Consider the following 22,101-nt stretch of genomic DNA (forward strand, 5'->3'; position numbering starts at 1 on the left):
TTTTTTTTGATCGCTATTGTTACAAGCGTAATTATATTCTCGTAATGAAGCCTATTTTAGATGCTTTGATTATGTTTATGAGGTTCATACTTTCTTTGGCAAAGGACTTCCACCGTTGTGTAGTTTCCTTTTGAACACATGGTATTAAAACAAAGGAAATTCATGCAATTACTTCTCATGCATTTCATACATGATGTACGTGCAGATATGCTATAATCTCTTATGGAATTTTACCAAGTACTGCAACTGTTCACCTGCTCTTTCATGTTATACCACATCTGGCATTACGCAAATCGAGAAAAGAAACTGAAATTTGTTCGGCAAGAATGGCCACAACATGTGATGGTTGTCAGGTGAATGAGACTTTTGAGTGTCAATCAATACAGCAGCGCCCATTTTGGAGAGTTTGACTTTCTCAGATCAACAAAAAAAAAAAAAAAAAGGAGCTTGACTTTCCGGTCATGACCATTTTGGAGATCCTATGATGTGTTGCACATAGCACTTTGCGAGAATTTTTTTTGGTGGAGCGGATATATTATGTGACAGATCAAATCCACTAATAACATAATAATTGAGACATTTTTCTGTATAACAAGTTGATTCAGTTATGAGTTAGATACTAATGTGAAATAGACGTATTACGACGTAGAAGTCTCGGTATTTGAGTCGTGATGATGATGGTGTTGTGTTGGTGAATCCTGCCGGCCTGAATGCCGTGTCAAATACGAGTGCAGCAGGTAGAAGTTGCTTCCTTCATTCTAACCAAAAGCCTAACAAAGCAAGCATCTCATCTCATACATGCATTACGCGCCAAACTTTTGACAAAACGATCTTCCAAACCCTTTCTTTGGGGCTTTACTTTTACTCATATCTAGAAAACAATTAATTGGGTTCAAGGACATGAATCTTGACGAATTAGAAGGAAACCTTGCAAAAGTTATAGATCGGTCGCAATCCTTGACCGATCTGATCCAATTCTAGATTATAAAAAAACACAGAAAGATGATGGTTATGGTGCACTAACACACTATATTATCAGATTATAAAATTCGTTTTATTGGCCCCTAATTATAAAATTCGTTTTCCTGTCAAAACGTAACAACAAAATTCGTCAAAGCAGAAATTTAAGGTTAGTCTAGAAAACAACATCATGTTGGCCAGCTCTGTTCCGTTTCATTCTTCCAAAAATACTGTTCTTTTGTTCCTATTCACAAGGAAGAATGTGCTAATTTCGAAACATACATCAATTGTAAAATTTTAATTATCAAATAGTTGACTTTAATTATGGTATACTAGCATTTCCTCAGACATGCTCTGCATGTGCAAGTTATTATTATTATTTTTTTAGAAAATAAAAAAGAAAATAGTTAGTTAATGCAGAGAAAAAATGATGGGGAGAGAAAAGTGGATTGTGAATACTTTTTTGTTTATTTTTTTAATAAAAATATATTTTGTAAATGTCTTAATTATCTTTCTGATTTAATTAATTCTCAAAGTTTATTAATCTTCTAGGGTCATTTCTGTCAGAATTCTAGATTTTGGCTAACAAACTCTCTTCTCTTAATAATAGTATAGATATGAATTGTATCATTATACTTGACAAAAAAAAAAAAAATTGTATCATTATTGAGAAAATAAGTTCTATTAATGATTTTTAATGCATTATTCACGTATTACATCTCATACAATTCAATCTCTTTCCTTATTATATACGTCCTGTCTTTTCCTAACGAAGCAAAAAGAGGGAGAGCTCCATTTTTTCCATTTAGTAACGTCGGTTTAGTCATGTGGTTCATGTCCTGTCCACAGGTCACACACCATGAAAAATCCCAGCAGCCCCCCAAAAAAGTAAACAGAATCAACTAAAGGCAAAAAGGATTAAAGCAGAAAGTGACAAAAAAAAGAAAAGCTGTTATAAATAATTATTAAGAGTGAGGGGAGCAAGCAAAGCAAGGTTATGTGGGCTTTACTGGTACTGTTCTGGTTTGCTTAATGCACTCATATTTCAACAGTGGGGGAAGACGAGGATGAGCCTCTCTCTCTTATTAGTCTCTTTATTCATTTCACACCCGCCTTTTTTTCATTTTACCTCCTCAATTAATCCACTTTCACTTGCCCCACCTCCCCATGTGACTTTAAAGCCTTCGTCTTCATCTTCATCTTCTTCTTCTTCTTATAAAACCCCATTACCAACAAGAAATGTAATCAGATTGCAACACTGACACGTCGTTCACCTTATTAAATACGCTTTTATAGGATTTGGAACCAGATTTTGGTGATGGGATTTGTTCGTATCTGAGATTGGTGTGAACAGAGAACCCAAGACTCTGCAAATGAAGATTGACACTTCATTTTGCTGCTTCATTTTGTTTCTGGTTTTGGGTTCTTTCAGCTGTGTGTCAGCTCTAGCGAATGATGGAGTTGTAGCCAACAGAGGATCTCTCAAATTTAGTCTAGGTACGTTTCTAATTTCTGAATTCTTAGGAAGTTGTTTTGTTGGGTGTGAAGATTTCATGTTCAGCTTCATTGTAGAAATGGAAAATGATTATTTGGATTGATTTTTTTATTTGGGTATCTGGAAAAAATCATAAAGTTTCATACTTTAAGGCAGAATTGTCGCCGGGTTTCCATGAAAATCTTATCTTTTTTTCTTTTCTTTTCCACATTTAGTGAGGAGCCAATAAGGCTAATGCTTTCACTGTCACTGACCAAAAACAATTGGTTTTAGTTGAACTGTAGCTGAACCTTACTTCCTTTTTATTGCTGTTACGTCTGAGGCGTTTATTCCAAGTGTAAATGAGTCAGCACCTGAAATTATGCAACTTTCTGACCCAGTGATTTTGATTGTGTTGAATTTGCAGGAGATGAGAATCTGGGGTCTTGGCAAAATGAGCTATCTGAGACTGCAGAGGCCCCAGGGCCTTCGAGCGATGGTCCTGAGCTTGTATTGGCGGCGAAAAGGACCAAGAGGCCTGATATTCTTGATGGGTTCAACCGTTATCGAGGAGGCTGGGACATAGCGAATCGCCATTACTGGGCTGTAAGTTTGAGATTCATTTCTTGTTGCTTTGTTATGGTGGTCACTTGGTGTGTTTGATTGAGAAGTGTTGTGAGCTATAAGTTATTTGCAGTCAATTTAGATCCACTGTTGGTTAAAGATGCGATGTTTGATTTGTTGGAGATATTCAGGAAACTTTTGGCCTTTCTATGAGTTGTATTTTAGAAAATACCTGTGCTGACTTGATTTGAAGAGTTGTTGGGGATACTGAGAATAAGGGATTATGCTGTCTTACTGTTCAATGATATGAGATGCAATTGAATGGGAGGAATCCAAACATTTATGTGATGAAACACCAAAATTCATCTTTTTTATGGTGATCATTCGCTTGCTCCTCTTTGCAAATATTAGTTAGATAGGTATTCAACTATAATGGTTCTGATGATCATAAATTACTAGTTCATATAAGTTCATTCTTTACTATAATTCTATTTTCCTGCAGTCTGTTGGATTCACAGGTGCCGCTGGTTTCATTATTTCTGTCCTATGGTTTGTTGCTTTTGGCATCATTCTTGTGGTTCATCATTGCTGTGGATGGAGATTAAACATTAAAGATGAAGGATCACCCCGCTCACAGAGGATGTGTCTGATTATTCTGATAGTCTTCACCTGTGCTGCCACGTAATTCTCTGAACTACATATAAGTGTGTATATAAGTACACATATAATGATGTGTGTGTGTCGGTGCCCATATAACTAATAGCATTGATGACCTGTTCTTCTTAATTTTCATTTTTTTATATAGTTTTTGACCCTTGTTCTTTGATGCATAACTTTTACTTGTCCAAAAGAATTGAGAAACTCATTAGTTTGGCTAAAGATTGCATATATCAAGTGTTTTTCTGTGATTGTGTAGGGAAGTTATCTTGACATACTTAGGGCAGCATGTTGTAGAATTGGCCATCTGTTGTCCTCGATACGCTGTTTCATTTCATAGTCATTATCTTCTCTCTCCAGAGTGTAACAATTTTAACATGATCTCTATATCTTCTGTAATGACACAGGGTTGGATGCATTCTTCTTTCTGTTGGGCAAGCTGAGTTTCATGAAGAAGTCCTGCATACTCTAAATTTCGTTGTAAACCAGTCAGACTACACTGTACAGACCTTGAGAAACGTCACAGAGTATCTGTCCCTTGCAAAGGATATTAATGTGGCCCAGGTTTTCCTACCTACTGATGTCATGGATAGTATTGACAAGTTGAATGTGGATCTCAACACTGCAGCAGATACATTAACAGAGAAGACAAGTGAAAATTCTGATAAAGTCAAAAAAGTCTTCAGTATTGTGTATGTGTTCTTAAACTTTGCTAATACAATCTATCTGTCAAATGTTATACTGAAACCAAGTTTTTAATGGCTAATATTGAGTTTACTGTTGCAGGCGTTCCGTTTTAATTGCCGTTGCAGCAGTAATGCTGTTCCTAGCTGTGATCGGTCTTCGTAAGTGTTGCCCTTAAAAAACTTGCTCAGTAAAATCTATTTTGTGCTCTTGTAATTATAACATTTCCGTCTTGTAACTCAACTATGATCTTGTTGCAGTTCTGTCCGTCCTTCGGCACCAACATGCAATTCACATGTAAGTTGCCCTTTGTGTCTGGTTGATTTGTTCTACCTTGGTGGTTGTTACCACTCTTCACATTCTGGAGGGTTTTTATACTTCTGTCTGACAAAACTGTTATATTGTTGCAGATTCATTGTTAGTGGATGGCTACTTGTTGCAATTACATTCATTCTTTGTGGAGCCTTTGTGATCCTCAACAAGTAAGATGATGTTATATTATGTAGAAATGCATCTGTTAGGTTATTTCATTTGCTTGTCTAGTGAATCAGAAACCCAACCAATTACTATGGGCACTATACAGTACATCTTTTGCAAGTCCTTTTTCCTTTTCAAGTTAAACTAAGTATTCATTGCGATATGCAGCTGCTTTTACTTTAATTATATCTTAAGCCATGGTGTATGGCCCTCCTACAAAACTAATTTATTCATGTCTTACAGTAGTAGGTCTAAATGGGAATTAATTAAACAGAGCATGCTAATGCCCTTACCTTACATTTATTTTGTTTATTCTTTGTGTTTCAGTGCTGTTTCTGACACCTGTATGGCAATGGAAGAATGGGTAGAAAATCCCCATGCTGAAACAGCACTTAGCAACGTCCTTCCATGTGTTGACCAGAAAACCACAAACCAGACACTAAGCCAGAGTAAAGGAATTATCAATGACATGGTCACTGTTGTCAACACGTTCATCTACACCTATGCCAATACGTATCCGTCGCATTCTGATCCGTATTATTACAATCAGTCTGGACCTCTGATGCCAGCTCTTTGTTACCCCTATGATTCTGAGTTAAGAGATACTCAGTGTGGGGATCAACAGGTGTCTATTACAAATGCTTCTTTGGTAAGAATCTTCCACTTAGACTACTTTGGATGATTATTGTTCTAATTGCTTGATTTATGGAAATAATAGGATTAGACTAGCATTTGATGGAATGAACTCAACACCCAAAATGTGCCAAATGAAATACTGTTTTCTGTGAAAGTAAAGAGGACTAGGGTATGTATAAATACTTAAATAGTAAATGGGTATAGTTTATATATCAGGTAAATGAAATGGAGCCACCATATCATAATTGTCTTCTTATTTCTCCCACCTAGCACATGTACTTGAATGACTAATTCCAATAAGTGGAACTTATATCTTCAGAGAGTAGTTGCATGCCTTATGTCCATGTCACTTGAAATAGGAAAGATAATTAAATTCACGATACAACTCACTCTACTGCTCTAGGCATTGTAGGCGAGTGATAAAATTTCTATTTGTTTATCAAAGTTAGAACCACGCCAAGTAATGTAAAATGGAGCAAGGGGCTGAGAGCTATAACCTTCTCAAAAAGAAGGGAAACATTGGAAAAGAATAAGGGATACAAACAAAACTTTGAAAAAAGAGAAGGGCTATGAAGTTTGGCACCTAGTTTTGACCATTTTAGACTCGATAAATCTCTCTTATATGTGGTTGTTTGAATTCTTTCAGGTTTGGCAGAACTATACATGTGAAGTCTCAGCATCTGGGATGTGCATCACTCCCGGAAGGGTGAAGCCAGAGATCTACACTCAGCTAGTTGCAGCAGTTAATGAGAGCTATGCACTACAGCACTATACCCCTCCTTTACTCAGCCTCCAAGATTGTAATTTTGTCCGAGACACATTTCGAACAATCACCTCGAGTTATTGCCCCCCATTGGACCACTACCTGAAAATTGTGAATGCAGGTTTGGCCCTAATATCAGTTGGAGTCTTGCTCTGTCTTCTTCTCTGGGTACTCTATGCAAACCGCCCCCAAAGGGAGGAAGCGTTTGCGAAACAATCCTTACCCGTAAAAGACAGGAGTATGAAGAGCAGTTCAAACAATCATAGTCATAATAGCAGCAGCGATGTAACAACATCCAACATATCAAACGGAGTCTAAGCTTGAAGATTAGAATCCAGTTATACAAATTTAGAGCCATTATTAAGAAAAATGAAAACCGAGTGGAGCGAAGTTCCATTCCGAGTTAAGTTTAGTCAAGTGTAGTATTGTAATCTAGATAGATTCTTATGTACAGATTCGCCTATTGCAATGATCTCAAATTTGCTTTCATATTTCTGTCTTCCCTTTGAAGTGTGATATCTCAATTCTCAACCCGCATATAATTTATTCACAGAAGAAAACAGGCAATCATAAACACCAAGAGAGAATGCTTAAAAGGGTTCAATTTTTCATTGCATCTTAAACCTTTACATTGCTAAAGGGCTCCCCTGAATCACATTCACAGAAAATCGAAGAGCCAAATTAACCTCAATCAAACCCGAAAAACATAAACTTTCCATCTAATTCATCAGAAAACAAGAACTTGTATGTAAAATCTGACCTCTACATTGTCAATTACGTACAGCCTTCAAAATTCACTGTCATCATCCATTAGAAGTGAATCATCACTGGTTTCACTCCCAGCTTCTTCCTGTGAAGACTCCTCTGCAGCTTCTTCTTGCGCCTCTGCCGGCATGACAAGACTCTCCTGGAGACCATGAACCACAACGGAGTCGCTGTAATACATGTTTGCATAGTACACCGGAACTTCGTTTAGCAGCAAAACGTCGCCGTTTCTTGAGATTCTGATGGTGAACCCCGCCATGTAGGTTGGAAGCACCGTCCCTTCACTGAAATTCACCAAATCGGACCAAACAAGCCGGCAAGGAACGACGTGTCGTAGAAAGATCGACGGGTCCAGTAGAGGATTCTCCACCGCCTGGTCAACCGGAGCAAAGACGGTCAACGAACTCGGAGGGTTCTTGAACCCCATGAGCTGCAGATCAAGAAACGAAGCCATCACTCTGTATCCGTTGGACCTCATCACGCCTTTGGCTCCTTCAAACCAAGAAGCCGCCGGAAACCCGATCGTGCTTGTACCGTTCGACGAAGGCGACCCGCACATCGGATCCGAGACCGGAATTCGGGTCGGGGCGGGAGCATGGAAGTTCGGGTCGAAGAAGTCCTCGACTCCGAGGATGATCAGGAACCCGTCGTCGTAGATCGGCGAGGCGGCGGTTGTGACCCTGACGCCGTTGAGAGAAATTCCGGTGCCGGAAGAAGGCGAGGTGACGACGAGGGAGCTGCCGGAGAGGAGAGTCGGGATCTTGGTGCCGGCGGGGAGCGATTTTAGGGTTTGGAGGGGGAGAGCGAGAGGGGCGAAGTGGAATTGGAGGAGAGAGAGGGAGGGCTGGCCGGCTCGCTTGAAGGCGGAGTCCGGAGGCGCAAATATGGTGAGCGACGGCGACTTGGGGACGAGGGACTGAGAGACGACCTCGAGAGTGAGAGCCATGGAGAGGTAGCCGGAATCGGAGAGGACTTCGGCGGCGTTGAGGATGCTGCGGGAGGGGAGAGCGGAGGAGAGAGAGAGGAGGGAGAAGAGGAGGATGAGGAGAGAGACGGCGGTGATCGACGGCGACGCCATTGACGGAGCTTCAAGAAAGATTTAGGCGGTTGCAGAATGCAGAGTGTGTGAGAGTGAAAATGGGAGTGGGGAGGTGAATATAGAGGGGGCCGTTTTACTTTTGGCGGGAAATTGTGGACAGGTGGCGGGTTGTGGTTTGTTGACGTTTGGGTGTTAGTTACGAGGGCCTGGCCGTTTTGAGTCAATGACGTAAATATCCCTAGTTAGTTACGGTCTAAGGCTGTTTTAATGACGGAAATGCCCCCCTTTCCTTGTTTCAGGAGCTAACTTGGAAAGATTGGACGGGTAGAGAAAACTCAATTTAGCCCATGCGGCCCAAATTCCTTCCAAACTATTTTTTCTTAAAATTATCTAATTTCATAAACTCATCATTTCTTAGAGCATGGTTTTTAGAATGCATTTTAATTGACGGAACACTAAAATTTCAAATGATTTTTTATTTATTTTTTTATTTTATGAATTTTATTGTTTTCTAACTTTAAAGAATTATAAAAGAAATTTTGCAACTTTAATTTTGAATTCTGTCAGTTCAAGAGGTTTAAAAAATCATTATTTGAGGGTGCAAAAAGTCTGGCGAGAAAATAAGAACATACAAGTTTAACTAAAGTCGTGTGCTATAATCCATCGTATTGAGCCTAACCGCCCTAACGTGGTGAGTAGAAGTCATGGTCTTGTGAAAGATTTTTTATTTTATTATTTTATTTTTTAAAAGAATGTTATAGAGTGTAGTTTCTACAGGATTGCAGTATAAATGAGTTTATAGTTTTTAACTTTTTATTATTTTTTTCATCTCAAAAATAAATAAACAGTTTTGTGTAATATATTGTAAATTACTAATTAAAACATAATTAATATGTTATATTAAAAAATTAGAACTTTAAAGTGATGTCAATAATTGAAATCATGTAATATAAATCGAGCATAATACATCAAATGCATTGAAATTATTCAATAAATGAGTGACTTCATACACTCACTTAAAATACAACTAATTAAAATAATAAGCATATGCATGGTGAATAATCGATGATAAAGTAGATCATCAGCTCACCTACTCAACTCCATTATAGAACTAGAACATGCACGTAATTATATATAATTGCCTTAGAGTCGTGCATGAATCGTTTCTAAGTTTCTTTACAGATAAATTAAGAACTAGCTAAATCAGCAGGTTCCTTTCTATAAACTTAAACAAGTATTACTTCGCTATACAAGTCAAAATCAATCTATAATCATGCAAGTAAGCAACATATTTGATCGATGTACGTTCCTGCTCCTCTGATTCATCCAATCCTAAGATGTTTGTTCATCAACCACACCTTATCTTACTACATACTAACGAAACTATACCAAGAAAAGATAAAGATTAGTCTAAAGTTTGGATTAATTATGGTTTAGGACACACAAAAAGGGGAAATTATATTTGGTAATCTATTATTGTCAATGATTTTCTTCATACTTATGAACAAATCGCAGATAAAGATAAGAGACAAGAAAGTAGGATAAATAATCTGATTATGGTACGTATGAACATACCTAATCTCGAGAGTTTGTATTTTATGTTTCTCCACCGTGCATGGAAAAGGAATTAATACTAGAAAAATGAGATAATTAAGAAACTAATTAACTGTATACGGGAAGGTTTGCCAGCAAATTAACAAATTAATTATGAAGTTAAATATTGATTTGATGATTTGATCATTGCCATCACAAAGAACTAGCTCCTTCCAAAGGGGTCAACCATACACGTGGCGAGAAGATAGAGCTTCTCAAAGAGTACCTAAGTACCTTCAACAAGTCAAATGTCTAATTGGATATCACATAACTTTCTTAATTTATCTATCCTCTTTCCCACTTAATTTAGTATAAGAATTGAGAATAGAGAACCAGTAATTGTGATCTTGTGAACTCGTGAACATGGTTAATAAGAATGTTAAATCAAGTTTTCACATGAGCATTATGTGTTTGATGCCACATTGAGAATGGTTTAAGACCTGCCTATTTGGAATTAGTGATGCTTCCGAACCTTCTTCATCCTTACACGTACTTTCTCACCAAAGTTCTAGTGAGCTTCAATTGCATATAGTAGGTGATCCAATCGGGGCACACTTTTGCTATATACTTAAACTTAAATCGACTGGAACGATGCTAGCTACTTTTTTCAACCAACTTTCTCCTTTATTTTTACTTAATTTTCGGCTCATTTAATAAGGTACGTAATTTCATCATCAAAATCTTTCATTATATAGATAATTGTTTGAATAATATTTTGTTGCCGCAAAACATCAATCAAATCGGAGATTGTTTGTTGATTCAACTTTGGTCAAATAAAATCGTTGATGGCAATAACGGTAAAGTAAAAGGAATGGTGAGGTCGCTGGCTTGGCTTGGCTTTCCGTTAGAATCTCTCCCCTAAGCTTCCAATACAATACACATACATATATTGATATATAAATAGAAACACCACATGAACATCTTGCACAGAAATTAAGCAACAGTTTAGGCAAACTTCGTTCATTAGAACGTCTTATCATGTTTATTTGATATTAATTGTTGATTGATGTAGTTGTGGCTTGTGAATTGAGTTCCCACAATAACACACTACTACTCAATCTCTTTGCTTCAATCCAAAACACAGTTTTGTTTCTTGCAGAGACTAAAATTAAGAGAGAAAACGGAGAGCTTTTATCTTAGCTTCAAGAATCTACTAACCTCTTCGTGTAAGTGATCTCTTGCTCCATTTCCCTTTTGTGAAATATTCTCCCTTCTTTTCTTGATGCATATGCTTTCCAAAGTCCTTTAAGGCCATACTTTGATAAAGGTATCTATTTTTTTTCCCATTTGATCGTATCATTATCTCTCTCTTAATTTCTTTCCTTTTTCTGGGTACTTTCTTGTTCTTGCTTTTTCTAATTTTCCTTAATTGGACTGATGATTGAGAATTCTGATTTCTTTTAGCTATTTCATCAGAACCCCTTTTTTTGTTCTTTCATAAAGGCACCTCTACTTTGTACTTTCCTAATATCTAAGCTAATGATCCATTTCATTTCAAACTTTCTCATATATCCATGTTCCAATAACAATTTTGTCATAATGCCTTTTACGTCCGCAGAAGGAGAATATCTTAATTGATCATTTAACCGTTCACTTGTTGTGGAGATTGTGAGGAATTATGGGTGAACACTTTGTATTGTTGGTGGATCGATTGCTCACAGAATCCACATTAGAGGCAATCGAGAGCAGAAACAGGTCGGTGCAAGCCACATCCTCAGCAGTTGAAAATCGGAAACTTGATTACTCAAATTGCCAGAAGATAGATTTTGAGGATATTGTACTATCTCCTAGGAAAATAGTAGAATGCAGAATATGTCAGGATGAGGATGAAGATTCGAAGATGGAGACGCCTTGTTCTTGTTGTGGCAGCTTAAAGGTTCGTAATTAGGTTCATTTGCAAATCATAAACTTGTACGTTATGGTTTAATTTCTAGGATTAATGGCTTGTTGAAATTGCAGTACGCTCACCGCAGATGTGTACAGAGATGGTGTAATGAGAAAGGTGACACGCTGTGTGAGATATGCCACCAAGTAGGTTCATCATTAATTGTTACATTTCTAATTTCCTTGAAGATGAAGTCTCCAATACAAGATTGATTAATTTTTTCTGGTTTCTTTTGTTTATGTCAGCAATTCAAGCCTGGTTATACAGCTCCTCCTCCACTGTTTCAATTCGGGCGTATACCTATGAACTTCAGGTAACCTCTGGTTTATTGTACGGCATAACCTTTTCGGAGTTGTTTTGGGATTTTAACAAAGCTTTCTGGGCAATTTATGTTAGGGGGAACTGGGAAGTTTCGAGAAGGGGCAGTCCACGTATTATAATGGTTTCAACTGATCGTGAGTTCCTGCATCCTGATCATGAGTATGATGAGTATTCTGCTTCTACTGCAAGAAGTGTGTTATGGTGTCGATCAGTCGCGTTCATTGTAATCTCTCATTCTATTGTTGAACAAATGGTGCATATCATCGAACGAAGATCATTGTAACAATGGCTTTGTATTTCTGTGTGCAGTTCATGGTTTTGCTGATTTTAAGGCACACTCTTCCTCTCATAATTAGTGGAAACAAAGACTACTCCTTCCCACTTATTATGGTAAAGCTTATTTGTTTCGTTTCCATTGTATTTTGGACGACACCATAATAAGGAATATCTGACCTTTTCTCACCGTGTGCAGTTATTAGTTTTAAGAACTGTTGGGATCGTTGTGCCAATTTATGTAATGGTGAGGCTAGTAACTGCTATTCAGCGACGCCGAAGCCAACCAGTACGTTAACTAATTAATCACAATTAAGAGAACAAGTATGTCCTGTTAGTGCTAACAAATGCTAATGCATTTCTCTCTTGGTTCAGGATTTTTCCAGTTCGTCGATGACTTCCTCCGACGATGAAGAAACAGAATCTTCTTCAGTCCTGCAGCCTCAGCCTCATATCATTCGAATAGCAACAGAAAATTAAAGCAACTCAGCAAGAATCTGGTCTTGGCTTTACGACGAGGAGAAAATGAAAAAGGAAAGTTGGCCAGCAATGCTTAGCTGCTGGTGGATGGTGGAATCGTGATTATTACTCCTTTATCATCATAGAAAGATGGAACATTAGTGGAAAGTAGAGGAACTGTCAGAACTGTGGACTCCATTGTGACCCCCATCATCTGTATACTTTGTAAAGAAACCTACCTTGTATATAATATACAGAAAATTATACTGATTACAAATAAAGCAACAAAGCTGAGAAAATCTGTGTCGAAATGCACATATTAAGTTTTTGTCACATCCAAGCACTCATACAAGGTTCAGAGCAAGAGAACTGATACTCTCTACGTTAAAGTGCACTCGGAGGTAAAATTTTGATACTGGGAGATTCTCAAGATACTGAACATAAAGAATAAGAATTTCCCAAACGTTCTTACATCTGCAAACATTTCGATCTTAAGTCTAAGTTTACCTTTCCTAAGCAATACCAGACCAGGCAGTAAGGAGAGCTTCTTCTTCTGCTTGCTATGGAGGAAGGAACCAGAAATCATGAAAACTAGTAATTGTTTAGTGATAAAAGGAGTCCATTTTTTATTTTTCTTTTCTCGTGCATCCAGTAACAGATTTCTAGATCAAAGGATCTGTCGATCTTTCCAAAAGAAAAAACTGTATTTTATAGATCAGTCAGATTTAAAACCAAGGAGGGACAAGGATAGAAGAGTGGAGGAGAGAACTGAGCAAGAACGTATCATTTGGGCACCATTTTACTTCACAATCAATCTGCGTTTCTGAACCCAAGGTGAGTGGTTCATATGTAAAGCAGGGTTCATTCGCGTTGCACAAACCATTCGACTCAAGTACAATGTTATATGCTTGCTGCACACAGTTGAATAACTAAAATATACATTGGTCCGGAGATCTAGAATTCTAATCATAAGTTCATAACATGGTCTGAACATCAAGAAAATCTTCCGTATTGAAAATAATGGAAGTGAACATCAATATGGTCTCCAAAAACAATGGTTTTCCAATCTTTGACTATAGATCCATGCAACATATGGATCGAAATAAAGCCGCATTGATCTTGAACTCTCTTCCAAAATTAGAGCAACACAAAGCTGTACAATCCTCATTCTGTGATAAAATGAAAAGTTTATATAGGGTACAGAAGAGGACCTCAAGCAGGCCATCTCGTATAAGGCTGTGTATCTGGTTTCCTACGCACCCTGATTTCCCCTGCCGCGCACCTTATAGGCTGTGCCAGGGTTTTGTCCTTGCAACAAAATTAGCTCCAGGTTCTCCTTGGCCTGAAATTTGGTGCAAGAAAAACAAATAAGAAATTGAAGAATGTCCTTACAATTTCTCTCTCCCTTTCTAATTTTTTGTTTTCTTTTGTTTTTTTCACTCTGTCCCAATGAGTTCTGGATCTTTAATCCAGTTTTTGAAAGAGTTGGACAGCCTCCTAATTATCAAATGTTCTTTAAAGAGTGTAGATGGTGGAAATACTTCCGACTCTTCTGCTGTGAACGCCAGTAGCAAGCGAGTGCCCCAAATGCACAACTAGCAACAGCAATGGCAAATGCAGCCCCCAGAGGCACCACAATAGCGTTTGTTGAAGGAACTAAATCTTCAAGCGCTGCATTGGTCCCATCAATCCCATTAAGACCCTTATCTTTGTTTAGAGAAACAAGCGTCTTCCCATAATAATTGGTCAAAAAGTTGAACACAGCATCCTCGTCCCAATCAATATTGTTGTTCTTCTGGGAGCGGTAACAAGATGAGCAAAGTTGCCTTGGAGGCCAAATCATCTTTGGGAATTTGGGATCACCAGTTCCTAGAGAGGCTTCCTCTTTAATTAATCTCTCATTGACTTTATTGTGCGCAGTCCACAGCCAAAGGGCAAAGTCACGGGATTTGTTGAAAGGACCAGAAACCCTGAAAGTAAAATAAAATGATTTAGATTAGAAGAGCTTCACAAATTTTAGAAAGTTCATTTATTTGAGTTGACTGTACCTTGAACACATGTCATAAAAATGTTGGCGACACTCCTCACAGATAAAGAAGTTGTGCACAAAATCACAAATGGTGGAGAACGCAAAAGAGCTCTCTCCATCCTCAATTCGCACCGACAGTGAATGAAGAAGAACCCATAATCCGCAGCTGAGAAAAGAAACCATAATCAACATTAGAAATTTTTTATATATATAGTATACCAAAAGGCTTCCTAGAGAAAATGTAAAGCTGATTGGTCATGTTATTAACAAACAATTACCTAAATCCCCTGGTATCATTCTTGCTACCACGACAGAACATCTGTGAAGAATAGCCAAAGAATCACAGACAATTAGTAATCCATTCCACAAAGATAATAGCAGCCAATGCTATCCCATCAACTAACAGCCATCTCAATACCTACCCAATACCCACGAGGAACATCTCTACCACAAATCTGAATATTTCCCAGGGCACCCTTTCCATCTTGGTCTTCATGTCTGTTATCTGACCACACATCTAGTGGGTATACGTCATCAAAATTCACAAGCACCTCTGCACCTCCCTTCCGGCACCTAAAATAAGTATCTAGAGTAAAATAATGAAATTGCATATTCGGTAGAGTAAATAGGGATGACAAAATGGTTGGTTTTTTTTTTTACCTCCTTGAAGGATTGTGAGCTACCATAAGTTGAAGAAATTTAACTAGTGAGGCCCGTGTTTCTGATTTGATCATCTGGTAAAACATGTGTACAGATGAATATCAATATCTGTAAATAATGTGGACAAATGACCAAAAGCACATTGTGTGGGAAGAATAAAGAAGAAACTATACCTTATGTTCTAAGATAATTTCAAAAGCTGTGGATGTCGCCTCCTCGACATCATAGACAGCACGAGCAATCTGTCAAAAGTCAAGCATTGCAAGTGTTATCATCTTGAACAATCTACTCTATTTCTAATAAAGGCAGTAATTTCAAAGCTCTGCTCTCTAATGGACCTGTCCAGGGTCTGACGCATTTGATGGAAGATGGTCATTTTCAAATTTCTGATCATCCAATCCAAATGAGCTGAGACATTATAGACCATTAGGAAGCATTAGCAATATTTCGTGCAGCTGAAACTTGAAGTACAACTAATAAAATAAAATGCAAAATGCCAGTTATCATCCTCGGAAACACCTTAATACGCAACCATTCCTCACTCCGTACAAGATCAACCACCAATTTGGATAGTCAAAGAGTGCTTAAGTTCTAAAAACTTGTATTGACAGAGAGTTTGAAACAGACCATAGAAATTATAAGGCATCGATGATGGTCTATATTTCTACACAGCTCAAATTTTACCATAAAATAGCCACACCCTATTGTTAATTCATTACAGAAATTTTTTACTTCTATCAACAATAATGTCAATTACCCATCCGGACTGAGAAATCATTCCCAGTAATTGTAATGTCTATCAGATCAATACACTTTCCTTGCATAAATGTAAAATTCATTTAAATAAAACAATAGATATAAATACATCATACCTGCCCATTTGCTTGTTGATCCAACTAAGCAGCCGGTCAGCTGTACGCCCATTATCAATGACTTGTATATCACTCTTCTCTTGTTTAGGCTCCCAACCAGCAGATACAAATTTAGATGGAGAGCCCCAAAAGAGCATAGGATAATGGCTTACAGAGAAGTTATCACAGAGTTTGGTATTTATCTGTGCTGCCAAACGAGTTCAAGGGTAGGGTCTAATAACCAAGCCATGTTTTTTGATAAAAACTTAATCAAACATAAAGGAAGCAGTATATGCTAATTCAGAAGACACTACTGACTACTGTCAAACTCAGCACGATGACAAGATAATAGTCTAACACGATAAAGCTTAAGAATGAAAAATTCAGGTTTAACATCAACCATCTCTTTTAATGAATTCAATATTCATATTACTAGATGCTCCAGTAGAATCTATTTATTTTTTTCTCTGAACCTGGAATTCTAACAGTCATTACAAACAGAACAGAATCAATCATGTCTGCCACAACCCATCCTACAAGAAGGGAACCCCAGGTTTCACAAGTGATCCTAAATAGGTAGAAACTTAGTATTAAAAACAACTTGTGGACAGCTTAAGACATACCAAGAGATAATGAACCCTTAATAGAAAAATCCTCGTTGAACAGTTTACCAATGTGAAGTAACAAATGAAAAACTTACTGGGGACAGGGTAAACTATAACATTCTTTCAGTGGGTCAATTGTTGATCAAGCTTGCTTGTAAAGAAAAATGTGTTGGCTAGAATCTATGCAGGACTGATGATTTGATGAGTGGTATGTTAAGATTAACAAAGATAACACCCTAACAAACACTTCAGATCCTTGCCAGGTGTACAACATGTAAACGGCTCAACATCTAAAATTATACGCATGACATTGTAGCAAAAAACTGATACTTTTTCAACGAAGAAAAACTCAGACAATAGGTTATCCTCACAGCAAGGAAACTTTCACCAGGAAACATAACAGACACACACACACACACACACACAAAAAACAGATTCATACCTTTGACGCACAGTCAACCCTTGTCATCAATACCATCCCCGGATACACAGCATCAGGCCCATTGAACAGCCTCGCAACCTTTTCGTAATGCGGCTGCAAATTTAACTCTAAACAATAAGACAACAATCACTAAATGTTAAACACAAAACTCTGATGCAATGCAACATTACCTTATAATTTCGGCAAGCCGGACACCTGCAAGGCCAAAATTAACCCAAAAAAAAAAAAATCAAACATCTGGTAGCATACAACTATACAAACTTCAAATGCCTTAAAACAATTGCTATACGAAAACGGATAAAAAAAAAAAAAAAAAAAAAAAAAGAGGGTAACATGTTACGGCAGAACTACTCAAATTAAGTAGAAAGACTCAAAATTTAAGATCCAACTAACAGAATACTTTGTCTACTGAGCCAGAGTCCAAATTAGCTCTCAGGAATTTTCACTAACAGATCTATATACCTAATCTAAAAATGGAAAAAGAATCAATCTTGAAGAGACGAAAACGAAAATGAGGGATGAGAATTGGGAATAGCTGACCAGTGAGCGAAGAATTCGACTACTGCGTAGGTGGCGGGAGTGTCACGGAGCACCGCATCGAAATTGGTGACGTTCAAATCGACGGCGTAGTCGCGGAGATCGGCGGCGGTGCCGGTGTTGACGGCGCGTAGGATTGACCGCGATCCCGGCGACGAGATTGTAACGGTGAGCAGGCTCAGAATCAGAAGAAGAAGAAGAAGGCAGAGCGTAGAAGACATGAAATTGGATTTTTGAGGGAATTGAAAAAAAGGTGGGGCTTTTGTTTTGGGTTTTTCTGGGTTCAATTTTTACAGAGCTTTTCTTGTGGAAACCGGAAATGCCGTAACGACTTTCAGGTCGACGGGAGAGGGTTTTTGTTACTTTTTCAATTTGTAAAAGGAGTTGCACTGATTTTTGGTTATTCTAATAATGCCCAATTATGTTTTGGTTTGGTTTATGGATCGGGCCTGTTGCTTTCTAGTGAAGGGAGAGATTTGTTTGGGTAAATTCCTTCGATGGTACGCAGGTATGACAAATTGAACACTTTGGTACATAGTCTCTAAAACATGACAATTTGATACCTGAATTTATACTTCATTTGACATTTTGGTACTTCTGTTAATTTTTCAGTTAAATGTAAGGGTAAAATTAACATTTAGAATATATGTACAAAAGTACAATTAGAAAACATGAGTTTTGTGGGTCGATAGCCATTCTTCATCATTTTATGGATATGAATTAATCAGCTCGAGCCGATCTTCCCAGCCTGAGAACCATCTAATTGAAACCAATCCAAAACCATATCAACCTTCCCATCCCTATCCATGCCAACACCATCCGCGAGAACAACCAAAACAAAGAGGCCCCAACCCATGAACACGGAGAAACGTCGAGTAAGCCCGCTGTCACCATCGAGGAAAAGATAAGAGAGAGGTGAAATACCACCCTTCTCAATCGCGGGTACAAGATTGCCACCAGTCAGAGCTAGTCACCGTCGAGAAATTCTCTTACAAGAGTCGAGGAGAGAACATTTTATTTTTATTTTTTTTTAAATGAAAAAAGGAAAAAAAAAGTTTAACGAACTTAATTTATGATTCCTATTATTAGTGAAATTAGAATATGATTCCTATTGTAGATGAGTTGTGTTATGTTGATAAATTATAATTTCAACATTGTAACGGTTATAGGTTCAGTTTTCACCGACGTATAAAAAAGTCGGGTGAGCTAAGAATTAAAAAAAAAAAATGATTCCTATTACTAGTGGATTTAGGATATCTAATACTGTGTCAAAGGGGAAATTTTTTTTTTATAGTTCACCAGACCCGAACCAAAATCGACAATTCTTGTCAAAGTAGCGACAAGCTTGAGCCATCTGAATTAAAAGAAGCTTCTCCATAGGATCTGGTTTCGAGCTTAATATCGAGCAACCAGTTCTACTGTACAGATCGAAGACGCTGGGAAATGGAGGAGAGAATGAGAAAATGTAAAGCTAATGGCCACAGCCTTCCGGTGGAGATCGTGGAGGATATTCTTTCACGGCTTCCGGTCAAATCCGTATGCCGTTTCAGGTGTGTTTCTAAAGCATGGCGTTATTTAATTTCTGAACCGAAATTTGTCAAACTGCACTGTGATAGAGCTTTTCAGAGTGAGCATGTATTCCGTCAAAGACAGAGAGTCATTTATACCAATAGCCCCATTACCAGTCTCCCCCTATGTAAGATAATCAGGCCACTTTCCCTTTACTCTTTTGATCTCAATTCCAATATTGAAACTCTTGATGAATGTGATTTAGTACCCACAAAGCTCAATCGTATTTTCAGTAAATTGAAACATTTTGTAATTAACTGGGTGTCTCACTGCAATGGCTTGTTGGTGTGCAAGTTACATGGACAATTGTTGAACAAAAAGTCCAAGGAATTATTATATATGCTTATCCCCGCAACCAGGGAATCCAAGGAATTACCTCCGCTACCAAATCTGCAGGGCAAGCGTTGTGGAGAGGAGCTTTATGGGTTCGGATTTGATTACTCCATTGATGATTACAAAGTAGTATGTGGGGAGATGTATAGAGATAATGGTGATGTTGTTACTGTAATTCAGCGTCTATACCTTAAAAACTGGTTATTGGCAAGTGATTGCGCTTAAACCAATGGACGGACTGAATCTGTGAACCTGAACCGTACTAGCTTTAAAGCAGTTATCAATGCCTTAACGATCATCAATTTGGCTGAAAATTTGCAGAGATAATCTATACACTAGTACCTAAAAACTTAACGGTCGAGATGTGGATATGCGACCGAAAAGTGACCAAAAACTCGAACTTCACACGTTAATTTCAAAGCGGAGCTCCGCTCTTGATAGGATCTGTATATATATATATATATATATATATATCCACTAACCCCCTAAATTCTGCTACATAAACAAATAACCAATACATACACATCAACTAACCTAAACCACACACTGCTCATTGGTCGAACGCAGGTACTGGGTAATTGTGTCTCTCCTTCTCAAGCATTCTTCTGCCTGCATAATTCAGAAGAAAGTGTTAGATTAGTCTTAAAATAACGCCACATCCAGAACCATATTTAGATTACGAAACTCGCCTTCACCATATAATCTGAATAAGAACTTTCAAAAATCAATTTTGATGCTTTACTAGCATAGAAAGCCCTGGTATGTTCAATTATATCACTCTCCAAACGATCTCTGAACCCTATCCCAATTGTGCCATAGATGTTTATGACTTGCTTCAACAATGAGCTATCAATTAGCTCTCCTTCGAGTTCTTCACCAATCTGACAAAAAAAAAATTGCTATACAACTTCCATTGTGACAGACAACAAAGTATTGAAAAAAATAATGAAACGTACCAAACGCAGGACAGTACTTGTGACATTAGCTTGTATTTTCCAAAAAGCCTGCAAGATTAGTAAAATAAATAAGCATATAATTAACAACTTCCCTCAATAAGGGGTTATAAGTATGTCACAAATCACAACTAACCATCTCCCTAAAACACTCGAGTCCGACTTCTTCCAGGGGATCCATGAATTCAATGCGTTTAATGTAGTATTCAGTTAGCCAATAGAATGTAGTAGACATCCACCTCACCATCACTTTATGATTGTCCCAACGGTGAACTAGCTCCCGCAGCAACCATTCACTGTGCTTCTCAAGTAAACAAGGCAATACCTAATAATTATATTTAAAAAATATATATAACCAATACAATAAAGAAATATGACAATAAAGATTTTATTTCTCACCGTTGAATTCATGTATTTCTGAAATACTTCAATGCACTTTTCAAATACAAGTTCACAATTTCTCACATCGTTCGTGTTAGAATTAATGTTTTCCTGCTCCATCCGTAAAAAGTTTGCAAAGTGAGCTCGCCGCGAATGTTTGCTAAAGTGCGTTCGCGAGATGAGGTCGCTGCGGAGAAAAGTTTGCAAAGTAAGTTCGTCGCGAATGTTCACTAAAAGTGCGTTCGCGAGATGACGTCACTGCTGGAAAAAGTAAGAAGCGAGTTCGCGAATAACAGTTCGCTGAATAACTAAATCTATTAGCTAAAGGTTGAGTCCGTTCGCTGTCGCGAATCATACTGCGGTGAAAGATATTCTACAGCAACTTGCATTACTGTTTGCTCCACTCAAAATTAAGCTAGATATTTGTATCTAAAGTACTTTTTAATCTAGTTTAATATGTTTTCATCTTAGATATTTTGTAGGTTAATCTTGTACCCTATATAAGGGAAGAGATGGTTGATGTAAAACTGGTGATCGAACAAGTTCAGAAACTCAAGTACACAAGTTTGTTGGGTTAAGCTGATTTGTTCATGCTTCATTTGCTACTGCAAATTAATCAAATCAACAAGTAGTGGTTTCGATTATATTTTGTTCAAATACAAAGTAGAAGCAAATCAAAATTATATATAAACCAACAGTTCGTAGATTCTTCAACAACACTATAATGGCTAATTTAGGAAAACCTCACTCGAACAGAATATAAAAGGATACTCTGTAAGATGAAATAAATGCAGGAAATTCAACACAGCTACTCAAGTTAGAAGTTGCATAACAAAATGCTAAAATAGGAAAAAGTTAACTGATCTAAAGTTTCAATAAGGTTTGCAACAACAAAAAGTTTAAAGATTCAGAATATCAATTGAGGCCTCCCACTAATCTAAAGCATCACATCTAACCTACAGATGTGTGAATTCTCCTGGGGGATGTCCATCCAGTGTTCTAAGGAGCTTTTTCACTTCCGTGTCAATGAGTTCAAACACATTGTTCTGCATTTTCACCTGAAAATGACCAAGGCCTTTTAGGTTTTTGATAATAAAACCTCCCAAATTATCAAGAAAGGGGCATAAAGAACATGAACATCAAAGTTTGATTGAGAAAATGTAAAATGGCGGTTCACAACCAAAGCAAAAA

At 37.6% G+C, this 22,101-nt stretch overlaps 4 protein-coding genes across 6 annotated transcripts; 2 read left to right on the forward strand and 2 right to left on the reverse strand.

Moving 5' to 3' along the window:
• The first annotated feature begins 1,959 nt into the window (after window positions 1-1,959).
• On the forward strand, window positions 1,960-6,704 carry LOC133709824 (uncharacterized). The gene is made up of 9 exons (XM_062135722.1): window positions 1,960-2,457; window positions 2,862-3,040; window positions 3,501-3,679; window positions 4,063-4,347; window positions 4,442-4,500; window positions 4,600-4,636; window positions 4,750-4,821; window positions 5,144-5,465; window positions 6,099-6,704. Exons 1-9 carry the CDS (start codon window positions 2,334-2,336, stop codon window positions 6,531-6,533), a joined length of 1,692 nt encoding a protein of 563 aa, XP_061991706.1. The 5' UTR covers window positions 1,960-2,333; the 3' UTR covers window positions 6,534-6,704.
• Window positions 6,705-7,002: 298 nt separating this feature from the next.
• On the reverse strand, window positions 7,003-8,058 carry LOC133709265 (putative fasciclin-like arabinogalactan protein 20). The gene has a single exon (XM_062134942.1). The coding sequence runs from the start codon at window positions 8,056-8,058 to the stop codon at window positions 7,003-7,005; it is 1,056 nt and encodes a 351-aa protein (XP_061990926.1).
• A 2,421-nt stretch (window positions 8,059-10,479) lies between these two features.
• LOC133709070 (uncharacterized) lies at window positions 10,480-12,820 on the forward strand. 2 transcript variants are annotated; one of them, XM_062134674.1, is made up of 8 exons: window positions 10,480-10,778; window positions 11,171-11,488; window positions 11,572-11,643; window positions 11,743-11,810; window positions 11,894-12,041; window positions 12,128-12,208; window positions 12,291-12,380; window positions 12,467-12,820. In XM_062134674.1, the coding sequence occupies exons 2-8, from the start codon at window positions 11,231-11,233 to the stop codon at window positions 12,569-12,571; spliced, it is 822 nt and encodes a 273-aa protein (XP_061990658.1). In that variant the 5' UTR covers window positions 10,480-10,778; window positions 11,171-11,230; the 3' UTR covers window positions 12,572-12,820. The 2 variants fall into 2 exon arrangements, with proteins under 2 accessions (XP_061990658.1, XP_061990659.1); XM_062134675.1 differs by having other exon boundaries at window positions 10,764-10,879.
• Window positions 12,821-13,471: 651 nt separating this feature from the next.
• Window positions 13,472-18,095, reverse strand: LOC133709069 (sulfhydryl oxidase 2). 2 transcript variants are annotated; one of them, XM_062134672.1, is made up of 12 exons: window positions 17,678-18,094; window positions 17,308-17,332; window positions 17,138-17,230; window positions 16,112-16,293; window positions 15,578-15,647; window positions 15,413-15,481; window positions 15,240-15,313; window positions 15,002-15,152; window positions 14,858-14,898; window positions 14,599-14,745; window positions 14,092-14,520; window positions 13,472-13,892 (listed from the first exon to the last, which is right to left on the reverse strand). In XM_062134672.1, the coding sequence occupies exons 1-12, from the start codon at window positions 17,893-17,895 to the stop codon at window positions 13,871-13,873; spliced, it is 1,521 nt and encodes a 506-aa protein (XP_061990656.1). In that variant the 5' UTR covers window positions 17,896-18,094; the 3' UTR covers window positions 13,472-13,870. The 2 variants fall into 2 exon arrangements, with proteins under 2 accessions (XP_061990656.1, XP_061990655.1); XM_062134671.1 differs by having other exon boundaries at window positions 13,472-14,520; window positions 17,678-18,095.
• Window positions 18,096-22,101: the final 4,006 nt, after the last annotated feature.

Source organism: Rosa rugosa, chromosome 5 (genome assembly GCF_958449725.1).
Source record: "Rosa rugosa chromosome 5, drRosRugo1.1, whole genome shotgun sequence".
Taxonomy (NCBI): domain Eukaryota; kingdom Viridiplantae; phylum Streptophyta; class Magnoliopsida; order Rosales; family Rosaceae; genus Rosa; species Rosa rugosa.

What these genes read in the sequence shown, in the direction of transcription:
- LOC133709824 (XM_062135722.1), top strand. Translation starts at nt 2,334, where the DNA reads ATGAAGATTGACACTTCATTTTGCTGCTTCATTTTGTTTCTGGTTTTG. An exon ending in ATCTCTCAAATTTAGTCTAG is followed by an intron (nt 2,458 to 2,861) that starts GTACGTTTCTAA and finishes TTGAATTTGCAG; the next exon opens with GAGATGAGAATCTGGGGTCT. An exon ending in AAAAAAGTCTTCAGTATTGT is followed by an intron (nt 4,348 to 4,441) that starts GTATGTGTTCTT and finishes TTACTGTTGCAG; the next exon opens with GCGTTCCGTTTTAATTGCCG.
- LOC133709265 (XM_062134942.1), bottom strand. Translation starts at nt 8,058, where the DNA reads ATGGCGTCGCCGTCGATCACCGCCGTCTCTCTCCTCATCCTCCTCTTC.
- LOC133709070 (XM_062134674.1), top strand. Translation starts at nt 11,231, where the DNA reads ATGGGTGAACACTTTGTATTGTTGGTGGATCGATTGCTCACAGAATCC. An exon ending in CGTATACCTATGAACTTCAG is followed by an intron (nt 11,811 to 11,893) that starts GTAACCTCTGGT and finishes AATTTATGTTAG; the next exon opens with GGGGAACTGGGAAGTTTCGA. An exon ending in GTCGATCAGTCGCGTTCATT is followed by an intron (nt 12,042 to 12,127) that starts GTAATCTCTCAT and finishes TTCTGTGTGCAG; the next exon opens with TTCATGGTTTTGCTGATTTT.
- LOC133709069 (XM_062134671.1), bottom strand. Translation starts at nt 17,895, where the DNA reads ATGTCTTCTACGCTCTGCCTTCTTCTTCTTCTTCTGATTCTGAGCCTG. An exon ending in ATGCGTCAGACCCTGGACAG is followed by an intron (nt 15,482 to 15,577) that starts GTCCATTAGAGA and finishes GACTTTTGACAG; the next exon opens with ATTGCTCGTGCTGTCTATGA. An exon ending in ATGTTCCTCGTGGGTATTGG is followed by an intron (nt 14,899 to 15,001) that starts GTAGGTATTGAG and finishes TATTCTTCACAG; the next exon opens with ATGTTCTGTCGTGGTAGCAA.